Source organism: Manis javanica, chromosome 13 (assembly GCF_040802235.1).
Source record: "Manis javanica isolate MJ-LG chromosome 13, MJ_LKY, whole genome shotgun sequence".
In the NCBI taxonomy this organism is placed as follows: Eukaryota; Metazoa; Chordata; class Mammalia; order Pholidota; family Manidae; genus Manis; species Manis javanica.
The window spans coordinates 49,971,031-49,984,313 of record NC_133168.1 but is presented as its reverse complement, the minus strand read 5'-3'; the positions used below and the strand labels follow the sequence as shown (position 1 = coordinate 49,984,313).

General features: G+C 36.6%; 1 protein-coding gene across 7 annotated transcripts in view; it reads right to left on the bottom strand.

Annotated features, from left to right (window-relative positions):
* L3MBTL3 (L3MBTL histone methyl-lysine binding protein 3) overlaps window positions 1-13,283 on the bottom strand; it is a 106,303-nt gene that overhangs the window by 15,539 nt on the left and 77,481 nt on the right. For all 7 annotated transcript variants that reach the window (XM_017656233.3, XM_073219604.1, XM_036994034.2 and 4 more), the window contains one exon: window positions 11,844-11,993. In XM_017656233.3, coding sequence (XP_017511722.1) covers window positions 11,844-11,993 — 150 coding nt within the window. The remainder of the gene's footprint in view (window positions 1-11,843; window positions 11,994-13,283) is intronic.

Genomic DNA, 13,283 nt, shown 5'->3' with positions numbered 1-13,283 from the left:
AAAACCTTTCAACCTTATCTATTCCATTCTCAGAGTTTGAGTTCCTTGGCTTAGTTCATACTAAAAACAATTTATCACAACTGCTGAACAATACTTGCTTATTTAAGAAGGGGAAAGAATCACTGTTATAATGTAATAAAACATTTCTTTACATGAGCAATCAATGAAATAACTATGGAGGCTCTTACTCCATACAAAGTAGGGAGATGGAGGGGTAGTAAAAATAAAATGAGAAAATAACTAATATTTGGAGAAAGGACGTTAGTTGAAGAGAAAACAGAAAACTTTGTCTTGTCTTTAAAAACAGTGAAGTTATATTTGACAATTAAAAACATGTTAAAATCATCTGACAATGCTAATATTAGCTTATGTGATCTTCTAAACTTGTTTTATAATAAACTAGAAATAATATTTTGTGAGTGTATAAATCTATCCCACTAAGTATTGTGGCCACTGAAAAAGTTGTTTGTGGATGGCTATATTAATATTTATTAGAAACAATCAACTTTACAGTGATAAAATTTTAAATTGGCATTTCTCAGAGTCAAAGAAAATAAATTCCCAATTAGTTATTATTATAGATATTCTAAAAGCTTTAATGAATGGTTGGTTAAAAAAAAAAAGACAAACTGAGATGAAAGTTAAAATGAAGTCTTAGAAATTTCTGTGTATTTCAGTTTTCATGATCAGAATTATCTACTGACAATACAGTTTTGTGATTTTAATAAAGCACATCAGTCCTTTAAAGTAAGCCTTATTAAAGCATGTTTGGTTTTCACTTTCCCTACTTTAATTCATGACATATCATTAAAATGAACCCATATAAACTCAGCAATACAGAAACATGGATATTTACCTTTACCAAACACAATTCGAATAAAGGACTCCACAAGAAATATTTATTAAATATTTTATTTCTAATTAATATATTGATTTTGCTAATTCCTTAAAATCAGAAGTGACCTAGGCCCAGGGGGTTCTATGTGTTTCCTGTAGCTAGGGAGTTGGTCCAACATGCTTCTATAATGAAGCAACATAAGTAAGAGCAAATAACTTATAATTTGTTTCTCTTTGGGGATGAATTATAGCAGATCCAGGCATGAAGAAACTTTGTGGATCATAGATCTTACTTTCTTTCTATTTCTGTTCCTTCCTAAAAAATGGTCCTTTTCTTACATTTCATAAAATAAGTCATTGGCATTATATTTGGCATGAGAATACAAAAGAGCTTTCCTCATACTTAAGTCTTATATCTTTATTTTAATAAGGCTTACTTTAAAGGGCTGATGTGCTTTATTAAAATTATAAAAATGTAATTGTTGTCATTACACAATTTCAGGAAAACTGAAACACACAGAAAGCTCTAAGACTTCATTTTAACCTTGGTCTCAGTTTGTCTTTTTTTTTTTTAACCAACCATTCATTAAAGCTTTTAGAATATCTATAATAATAACTAATTGGGAATTTATTTTGTTTGGTCAAAGCCTACTAGAATAGGCATGATGAAATTGATGGATAAATAAAATCACTTAAGTGAACAGAATCATAACCAAGCATATCCAGAAATATTGAAGCAGTTAATAATGAGAAGGTTAACATTTTTTAAGATCACACCATGCACCAAAGACAGGCTGACTCTATACATGTCTAGTAGAAGGTTTTATTATTACATTCACTGAAAATAAACTTGCAGGGCAAGTATAGCACCAGGTTTTACACAAAAATTCACAATTATATTATTTTTTCCCTTGTGTCTTTCCAGAATATACTACATAACCTTGTTACATAAAGTTAAAGGGAACTTGACTTCTTGTGTCATAATTTTATTTTCAGATTGTCTTCTATTGATAACATCAGGAATGAGGACTGACTGACTTACTAATTCTCTTGTTTTGTATTTTGCTTAAAATAAAAATTGTTTTCTCAATTGGAGACCAATATTTCTCTCTCCCATAAGGTTAGAAACTATATTGCTAATTCTGAATAGAATAAGTACTGTGATGGGTTTCTGTCTCTACGCAGAAACAAAAACTTGATCTAGGGTTTCAACTTACTAAGCAAAAAATTAATCTAGCTGCACAGCCTTCCAATTACAGACAAAATATGTTTATACCAATGTCAAAACTCTGTGATTTACAAAACACTCTGTAACACAGAACAAGATATGATTCTTGACAGATTTTTTTTAAAAAGACAACTAAAAATGTTTTTATGTTGTATTTTAATATTACAATTTTGCTCTACATAAAAACTCCTGTATCTTTTCCTCTTGATCAACATCTTTCATTACCAACAATTCATTTAGAAGGGGGCACAATCTGATTAGGCATGGGGGTGGTGAATCAGAGCAGCCCAGTAGTGGTTCCAAGTATGGTCTCTGGAAGTGAACAGACCTGGTTCAAGTTTCAGTTCTACTCATTAGTTCTATATGACCTTCAGCAAGTTACTTAACCTCCTCATTTTCAGCTGCATGAATGGTACAACAGGGCAATAAATCCTTTACTGCACAGGCATTTTGAGGACTCAATAAAATAATATATAGTGAGTGCTGCACACAGCCAGACATATAGGTAGGAGCATGATAAATGGCAGCTATTACTATTTAAGAATTATTTATATTTTAGGATAAAATTATCTATGGATACCTGTTTTCTTAAACCTATTTTCTTCAAGTTTTTAAATAGCTTTGAGAGTAATGGTTGTAACTGCTTAGGTTATGATCCAAGTCTACTGCTTACCAGCTGTGTGGCCTGTGACCAAGAGAGGTTCTATGTTTGTAGAATGGGGATGTAATAACCACCTATCCCACATAAGGCATTATGAGGATTAAATAAGCTAATGTAGGTAAAAGCACCTAGAAAAGTGCCTGAAATACAGCAGTTTCTCTCAAGAACCAATCTATTTCAACATTTCTTTAGCTTGAACTGAAATACAGTCATACTCTTTGGGCATTTAATTAAGACAATAGAATCCACTCAAATGGAAAAATACATTCCTTATGAGTCAGCAGTTTCGTTTCCTCTCTAATTACGTGTCATGCTTTAGATGTCTTACTATCTCCCACTAAATATGCTTCTTGTAATTATTAGTGAAACAAACATTAGAAGAGTAAATACATAGTAACAGGATGTCATTTGAATATAAACAGCTGTATTTCAAGTTTATTTTTCATTTAAAAACAATCTCTAGCCAGTTATGTTTCAATCAGTCCCAGTTTGTTAAAACAATACTGAAAAAACATAAAACAACAAATTATTTTGCTTCAATTCAGGATTTCAGCCTCCTGCCTAAATCCAGCACAAGTTTGGTTTGGCGTGTAGCTTAGAATAACTCCACCCTTCTCTTTCCAGCATAGCTTATTCTAGTCTTACAGCAGCTTTGTTAGAGGTGAAAAATACCTGTACTCCCCAGTAACACGTAGGGACACAGTGAATCTAATGAGAGCTCTAAGAAAAAAATAGGTTTTCTGTTTTGAATGTTAAAAGGATGTCTTTTTGCATGCCCTCAGCATTTTTTAAAAAATTTAATTTCTGGGCTGAGGTCATTCACAGGTAAAAAATATCAGAGAATGAGAGTCTCAGGTTATATGTTGGAGGAACTGTAAAAGAGTAGTTGAACTGTCTCCAAAAATCCCCGCTAAAATGAAGAGAAGACTGCTTGAACAGCGCCAGAGTAAGGAGGTCACCATCTTCAAAGGGATTTAGAAAAGATGGCAAATAAAACCAGCAGGATTAAAATTGAATGTCTTTGTGGTTAACATTCGAATAGAGTTTTTAAAATTAAATTACTTTTGAGATGACACATTAGCAATAGTTTTCATTAACATGGCCTAGGAGAGGTAAACACAGCTTACTATTTGTCTAATGACTAAAAACAAAATGTTTTGATTAATCAGCCTATTAAATTGTAACTTAGCATAAGGAATATGTTAGTGAAGAAAAGGAATATAATCAGTAAATACAGTGGACATTATCAAAATACCAAGGAAAAATGCTCCAGAAAAACGAATTCAGCAATTAGTTAATCCTCTTGTCAAATGAAAAACCCTAACCAATAAGTTGAGATTTAGGAAATAAACACCATGTATCACAAGAAGAGTGAGATGGCATGACTTTTCTTGTTGTCACAGAAAAGAGAAAACAGGTGACTTTGCCTTTCTATATCTAAAAGTCTCTTGAGTCAGGAGTTGGTGTTATTCAAGGAGATAAATAACTAAAACTGTTACAATATTGTTCCACCGATTTCACAGACAGACAACAATAACACAGGCATTTGTTATTACTCTGAATGGGTACCTTGGTTTCAGGGCAGTTGGCATCAGAACTGTGAGTGTTTTAACTAAAACTGAGCTTCTCACTGGTGCATACAAACAACTGTATAGATTTGACTCAGATCCCTAAGAACTGGAACATTTTTTTTTTTGCCATTAGAACTAGAATATTTTAAAACTTCACAGCTCCTTGTCCGTTATCTGGCAGCCCATCGACAAAAGGGGTAAAGGCTTTACAATAAGCAGGGAATGCCGAGTCACCGAAACGACTCCAACAGTCAACCCCAAGCCTGCAGGCCCACCCAGGAACCTGAGGAGGTGAAACCAAAGTCCCTAAAGATTCCTAATTAACTTCTGCAATCTTTTAGAACTTACGGCTCTAAATTAATTTTATTTGGTTTGATGTTTATAGTTTTGCAAAGTAATTTATGTATGCATATTGTTTTATACTTTATGTTGGCTTGTTTTCCCATCTGCTTACCAGGGCCCTCCTCAAGGGTACAGCCTGGCTCTTGACTGGAAAATGTGATTCATCCTAAAAATATAAATCAGACTGAAAGCTGAAATTCCTACAGCTGCTCTATGTAATTCTTAGAGTAGAAACACTGGTCCAACAATTTGAAAAGCCATGTTAATGGTTTATAATGAACTGAACAGATCTAGTTTTTTCATTGGATTTAGGTTAGCAATGGGCATTTGCCTTATAAGGTAATACAAGCATTTAACAGGTATTTAAAAAATGCTCTACTGTGCTTCTGTGTTTATGTATAAGCAGGTTTAAACTACATGGGAGCTTAAAATATTAAGTGATTTTTAACAGAGATAGCATCTAATTTCAAAACACAATTATAAGCAGCTGTAGAATAGATTTCATGAGAAAAAGAATGTGGGATAGATGCTATGCTCTCTGATTGGTAATACATTGTGATTTATTTGTCCAGAGAATGAACGGTCTGTCAGTAATGATTCTCAAAGCCCGGTGTGTAGATCACTTGCATCCATCCTGTGGGGTGCTTCTGAAAAATGAACTGGGAGGCACCTTTTATTTTCCGAATCAGAATCTCCGGAGATGGTACCTTGAAAGCTGTATTTTACTAAGCATCTGATGATTTTGATGCAAAACAAAGTGTGGGACCTACAGGCTTTATTAAGATATATAAAGAAATATATACACATTATTTTCCTCCACTGTAAACATGTAGAGACTACAGGCTACCATGCATAGGGAATGGTCCTCCATGGATTAGTAGAGGCCCTGCCTGACCGTCTTGCAGCCAGGAGGGCTGTGAGGGCAGAGATGAGCAGCCTGCCACTGTCCCAGGTGAGAAAAACATCTCAGTGAAAGTACTAGGCACAATACAGATGCTCCTGATGAGCAAATGGATACGCAGCTGATGAACAAATGGATAACGGAAAGAGGACTGTGTACACCCATCTCTGTCTAAATACACACTGGGAATGCACTCATATCCTGACCATCCACTTGACAAGCTGCTGTGGGAACATAGATCCGAATACTCAGCACACCTACCCAAGGACTCAAGGTGGGACCCTCGAAAGGCTGGACAGAGCTTCCTCTAGCTAGGATACACTAGGTCCTCAGGGACAAGTGCTCTGAGATACCACTCCCTGTAGCCCTCCCAGAAGCCAGAGCGCCCATCTGGTCACCTGGAGGGCAGCCTCATCTACTTCCCAGGCATGCCACATAAATGTCATTTCTGTGGTATCATTTTCTATGTGGACCAGGAAGTTAAACAACAGTTTGAGAAGCACCAACTGCCTTAATTTATGACAGAGTGCTGGTATGTATCTGGGGGATTTATCTTCTCAGTTAATAAGAACCCCTTATATAGCTGGTGTGGGGAGCTTAGAAAGTTGAAAATGTAACTGTTAAGAGTAGACACTTACTTAAGACATGAGCAGGAGAAAGGGGCCAGCCCATCACCAAGGAAGACTCCTCCTTTGGCCAACCCTCCGTAGTTGTCAGTTCTACTGTCAAGGACACCTAGCTTATCAGGAGGCCCAGACAGTCAAGGACACCTAGATTGTCAAGAGGCCCAGGATCACAGGTTTCTCTGACTACAGGGCACACGCAAGGCCAAAGACCTTGTCGGAAAGTAAACCACATCATTAAAATAATATCTAAATCTAATTAGTCTTTTGTTTTTGGCTCCACCCCATGAGTTTCACTTTTGTACTTACGGGTAAGGTGTCTGCACACAGAGAAAAAGTTATATAAACTAGAGCTGTCAATCAACCTGTTAATCAAAGGATGTAAGATGCAGGGCAGTACTTCCTGCCACCTTAAGAAAAAATAAAAGTCAACTTAATCCTAATAGCAGGGCTGCTTCAGTTCCCACACAGCCCCTCTCCTGTCTCAAGAGTGTACTTTATCTTGAACCCAATAAATTCCTCGCTGCTTCTTCTTGCTTCTTGGTCTCTCAACTGAATTCTTCCCTTCGAGAAGAATCAGGGCAACAGTGCATTCCACCGGTAACATTTACACTTTAGCAGAATACAGAGGTTCTACAACTGTCACCTCTTAGGTTATATAACCGATGTGTCTCCTTCAAAGGCTGGTGGTAATTACTGCATGTCAGGCAGTGTGCTCAGCGCTGAGGGAGTCTCAGAGAAGCTGAGAAGATCTGGCTTCTACCCCACGGAGTTTCCATCAAGCAAAGTACACAGATGCAGGAGAAATGTTTACACAAAAACTGTCAATAGTGTCAGGATGTGTGATAGGAAAAGCATGTAATGAGGAACTTAATCTAGTCTGGAGGATCAGATAAAGCTTCCCTGAGGAAATACTAGTTACCCCAAAGCCTGCAGAATGAGAGGCTAACAAGGAGATGGTAGGGATGGACATTCTAGGCAGAGAGAAAAGATGTTTGAGGACCACAGTGGTTGAAGCATTGAGTTTAAAAAGAAGCCTTGTAGATAGTGCTGGGCATAGAAACCACAGGGCATAAATCTGCAAAGAAGTAAAAAGCTAACCTTTTCAAACAATATGGCTTCTCTCTCACTTACCAACTTTACATCTCCCTGTATGGCCCCGAAGATGACTGGTTAGCCAGAGACGGGTAAGATTCCTCAAGGGAGGAACAACCTAAGACAGGCACAGTCGCAGGGGGGCCATCAGGTGAGAAATTGGGGATCAACAGTGGTGAGGATTAGAACATCACACCCCTTGTTTTGAGAGAAATCTTTTGCATCCATGGATGTTTTAATGCCCTTGTCTAGCTTGGATTAACACATAGTCTACAGGCACACACCTGATCATGTACAATTGCTCTCTTACAACACTAAACTATGTTTTCTACCTTTATCTTGCATCTACCTACCACTTCAGCATTTTATTAAAAATGAAAATAATAATAATAATAAAGGGAGAAATGTGGGATCCACATATAAATCAAGTATAAAAATCAAATGAATATTCATATTTGACCTGATTGTTTATAATTCATAATGCATGATCAAAACCAAAAGTTTCTGTGATGAATGCCCTTGTACTATTCACCATGTAAGAACTTATTCACTATGTAAGACCTTGTTCACCATGTAAAAACTTGTTCGTTATGCTTCAGAAGATTGGAGACTGACGAGAATTAGGCTTGAGATGGATTAATGATTGTGCATTGAGCATTGACCCCCCTATACAGAATTTTATTGTTAACAACCATTTGATCAATAAATATGAGAGATGCCCTCTCAAAAAAAAAAAACAAAAAAAAAACAAAAGAAGCCTTGTAGAGATAAAGCTGGAGAGTAAGGCAGGGACCAGATAACACAGGACTGGGTAGGCCACGTTTAGAATCAGGGTCTTAATTCCAAGAGTAATGAAAATCACAAAGTTTTAAACAAGGAGATATACTGCCAGATGAATTTTTAAAACACAGACTATTAGGCAATAGCCCATAGGATTCTGGTGGGCAGGGCTACCCCCATGTCTGAATTCTAAGGAGGTCCCAGGGAATCTAATGTGAAGCCACATTTGGAACCTACTGCTGTGGAATATTAGTTGCTCAAGGTCTATTCTGAGCAGGTGGCCAGTGAACTGACCCTTAAAGTGATGTTTATGGTATGAAAAGCATATACATGATCCTGGCATTGTTAATTGATCTGGCTGTATTATGTCAGGATTAAAAGCAACATCAGCATATCACTCATTCTGGTGACTGTCTGGCATCTGAAATGGGTGAACGGGATGGCAGAGATGTTGTCAGTGCCTGGCCCACATCACCTGGCCGCCGACTTCCCCTTCAGTTGTGGCAGCCAACTCCTGTCTGTCTCTCCTGCTCTGCTCTCCTGCAGGATTCACCCAGGCTCTGGCTGCTCCGCCTGCTGTGCAGCAGGGCAGATGTGCTGGGGAATCAGCATATCCTTCCTCCCCGGGCAGCCCCACTGTGTGATTGAAGGGAACCGGTGTTTAAATAGCTCAGCTCCCTCACCCCTGTGGTGGGAAAACCCTAAGATATGTTTTACACAGACTCCCAGAGTGTTCCCAGCAGGACTGGGTTCCACTCTCCATGGGGGTAACCCGTGTGACACCGAAGCTTTTATACTGGTTGTCTTCCCTTCCCTGTCTCACTTCCTCATTCCCCTACTGAGGTTTTCCTTACCACCCAAGTAAAAAACTTGGAATTAAAATCTTTATCTCTTGATCTGCTTTGGGGGTGCAAACTGTCTCTTGCTGTGCCAAAGTGCATTAACAAAAAAAACCAGTAGAGTCTAGGAACCAAATTTTAGCAAACTATTAGGAAGGAAGCAGAGAAAATGTGTTAAAAACCCAAGTGGGAAATTCCAGTCACATGAGCAGTGATGATAGGAAAAGACAGAACATAATCCTGATAATGTGAGAATAACCCTGTTTGAGTGCTCCTACCCAAAAGTATCAAAGAAATGGGCCCACCTTTTTTTTTCTCCTCCAGAATAAAGAAGATACAGTGAAACAAATAACCTATTCCTCTTGCAATAATATTAATTAAAGCTAACTGTTCTCAGAACTTTGCACAACTCACTGTATAATTCCTAAGACCATATTAAAGAAATCAGCAATTTAAAAATCTTATGTTTGCTTTTAAAATTAAAAAGTATTAATTAAATATGTTCCTACAGATTCACTAACAACACAGATGCCAGCTAATTTCACCTTGTTTATTCTATCTTAAATCAACTATCCCCAAGTCCTAAAATATACTTCTTGGTTAACAACCTTTCTTTTATTTATTAACATTTGCTATGTTGCCACCCCATTATCATTACGTCTAAAATGTCATGTGCCACTTTGATTATTATGAGAACTAGCAACTACCTGGAGAAGAAACAATAAAATAACCAGAAGCCAACTTAAAAATATTAACAAGAAGAGATTTAAAATGTAAAAGAGCAAATAAATCTGTTATTTTGCAAAATACCATTTTAAAAACTATACATAATAAAGTATTTAGGTTAGAATATCAAAATAGCTGCAATCATCTCTTAAAAATACTTCTGCATAAAAAATAAAGCAAGAAAAAAATCTTGGTCAAAAACGTTTGCCTTTAACAGTATATAGTATGGAGAAGACAGTGACTCTATAGCACCTTACTACGCTGAATGACAGTGCAATGGGGTGTGGGGGGAACCTGATAATATGGGTGAATGTTATAACCACAATGTTGCTCATGTGAAACCTTCACAAGACTGTATATCAATGATACCTTAATAAAAACAAACAAACAAACAAATAAATAAATGTTTGCCTTAAAAATTTAGAGGTCATTTGGATCATCTCCCTCATGTTTCCTTTGACTGCATGTAACTAATCAAATCTCTCAGGTTAATCCTAGCAATAAAAAAATAAATAAAACAAAAATAAAAAATCTGAAAAGATGAAGAAAGAAGAAATCTCAACAAAGTCTCTAAAACCATGAATAATCTGACACTGATTTACAATCCTGGCAGCCAACAACAAAGGCCTAGTACTTGAAGAAATTTAACTTTAACACAAGTAAGTGTTAATTCACACAGAAGTCCTGACAGGTTAGAAATTCATTAACTCAAAAGATGGTATGGACTAAAAAAATCTATGTAGCAGAAAAGCATTTCTGTGAAACACTGAAGGAAACATGTGTGATGGTTACTATAGCAATGGGAAAATGCCTAAGGTTGCTCCTTTAATTACAGTGATGGCATGAAGAACCATGATCACACCTTCACAGTAGACAGATCACTGGAATGGTTATTAGATGCACTATAAAAATGACCCTTTTCTTACATGGGTTTTGAGTTAAAAATGACCCCAAGAAATCATCCTAACTAACTACCTCTCTTCATGGTGAGGAGACTCTGGGCCCAGCTACAGGTCCAGAGCCCAGACAGTTAGTGAAAAGCCTGTGAGATGGGGTGCTGGCCCTACGGAGTGTTCCCTTGGTACTTTTACAAGCCAAGGTATGTAAAAAATCTACCTTGGCTTGTAAATATCTAAACTCTAGGTTGTCTTACCACCTTGTGAATCAATGAACTCTGTACCTGTAATTATTATTATTTGAATTAGTACTTTTATTTGTATTAAAGTAAATTCCCTCAAATGATATACCCTCATGCTCAGCTGCTGGGTCGGGTAAAAGAGTTTATGTTACATTAGTCACCATTTTAAGGGTAAAAAAACATTATCATTGTTGTTAATAATTTAAGATAATTAATAATTAAAGAAGTTACAGCTCCCCCCATCAATAGCGCAAAATGGCTTTTCTACAAGGATGATGATACTTGAAATGCCATTACTCCAATAACACTGATGTGAATTTAGAATCACATTTATTAATTCAAATGTCCACCTGATTCATCCATAAGAATGGAAGTCATAAAATATTAAAATAAACAAAGAACTATGTTTTCTTAGGTTTTAAAATACTCCATATAAAAGAAACCCCAAAACCTAAGCACTAAGGAGCATCTTTCTAGTCATCTGCTCTTTCTGTTAGTAGTATCCTCAGTTAATATAAGGACAGAGACAATTTACTTAAAGATATGTCAAACAAAATTCAGCTCTTTACTTAATAATCCATTGAGGTTAACACAGTGCAACTCAACTGTATAGGTGAAACCAAAACCCAACAACTGAGCTTACAGTACAATTATCAGCTTAATAATTAAATGAATTAAGGTATATGAAAGTACTTGGCATATAATGAACACTAAAAAGAAGTAATGTCTATTCTTTACAAGAATTCTTGTCTGTCTTTCTCATAAAAGATGGCTCTACACAAACACTGAGCAGTTCATTCAGAAATATGAACTGATATGAAATAAAATGACTGGAATTTCCAAACTAACACCAAACAAGTTGTACTAAAAGATGAACAAGTAAGAAGAAATCCTGCCTGATTTGGATATGCCTTTATAAACTGTCTGCCTATTTTTTTTTAAAGTCCAAGTACTGATCCCCACCATCATCTCACATTGAGTCAGATGCATTTTCAATAATGCACAAAGAAAACATTAACATAGAACATAAAAACACCTAAGATAGAAAACCTCTTTCAACCAGAGTACTTCTAAACAACACTAATATTATCACTTTAATTACCTGATTTCAGGAGATGAAGAGATTTCATTTGTGTCTGTCCTTTTATTTCTCGGAAATGATGGGTTAGCCGGAGGCATCTCACCACTTAAGCGGTCTGGGAAAATTCGGTCTTTATTCAAATTGATTTCTGAATAAGGACAGTTGGCAGCACTGAAAGATTAAAAGAAAAAGAAAATAACATTTCCATAAGAACACACTTACTTCTTCCAATTAAAACAACAGGCTACAGAATATAAAATCGCAAAACAGAACTGAATACATTGTGTATACTTATATATGTATGATTAAACATGCAGTATGAAATACTTTAAGACATAGTAATTTAAGTATATTCCATTAGAAAATATGTCTTTGTGGTAGATTTTTAGGAACAACCTCCTGAAATCTATGAAATTGAGCAATGGTCACTGAAGGATTCCCCCTGGTTTGTCCAAGGGCATATTTGTGAGAACAATCAGTTCCAAGCAAGAAATGCTTAAGACATTACCAAAGGGTTGGTGGTAGAGATGGGGCAGAGGGAGCTGGACAGATGAATGGAGCAGGTCTGTTTGTAAAGTGATACTCCAGGACCAGGATTATCACACACTGTTTAACATCCTTTATAATAGCTGTGCCCTGCAAAGGAAGGGGGTTTGCCCACGTTCCTGTCTCCAGGTCTCAATGTACACCTGATCCTCAAGAGGATCCATATAACAGTTGTAGTTAATCCTGTCCCCAATATAATGAGACCAATGCCAACTTGGAGAACAACTTCCTTTCCACGGGTGACCACTGAGTGGTTGGCCCCTCAGGTCCCATTTGGGATCATTTCTGTTATGCAAACAAAGGACATCTTTGGCCACTAATTGTTAATCTGACATTAGCCAGGGTCGCCTCCTCAGTCTTCATAACAACTAGGCAACCTCCACACATCAGGCTCCCAATACACAGTCACCCCCTCTGACTAACTGCCTATCTTGCCCTGTATTTAGGAAGCCTCCTTAAATCTGGAAATGGTTTGGAACTTCGGTGAATTAAAGTAGTGTCGTAGGTGTTCTTTTCTTCTGTTTAGGTGACAGAGGGAATGTTGCTAATCACCTAGGGAAAAATTTAAATAGTATGTGTCTACCCTCATCAAGAGAATCTGATATATCCTAGGAGGAGGTGGAGTTTGAAAATGCTCCCAAGTGATTCTGAGAATGGCCTATAAAATTTATCACAGATATCTTATCATCAAAAACACAATCTTTTTTTTTCTTTAACTTCATGCTACTCTACACTGGTATCTATGCAAAAGATGAAAGTAAGTAAGATTTGATCCTGTGTTGACATAAATGTATATAATGTTAACCCAACAGCAATTAAAAAAAAACAATAACTAATAGTGTTTATGGAGCACTTACTATATATCAAACACAGTGCCAAGTGCTTTACAAGCAGCATTTTACCAAATCTTCCCAA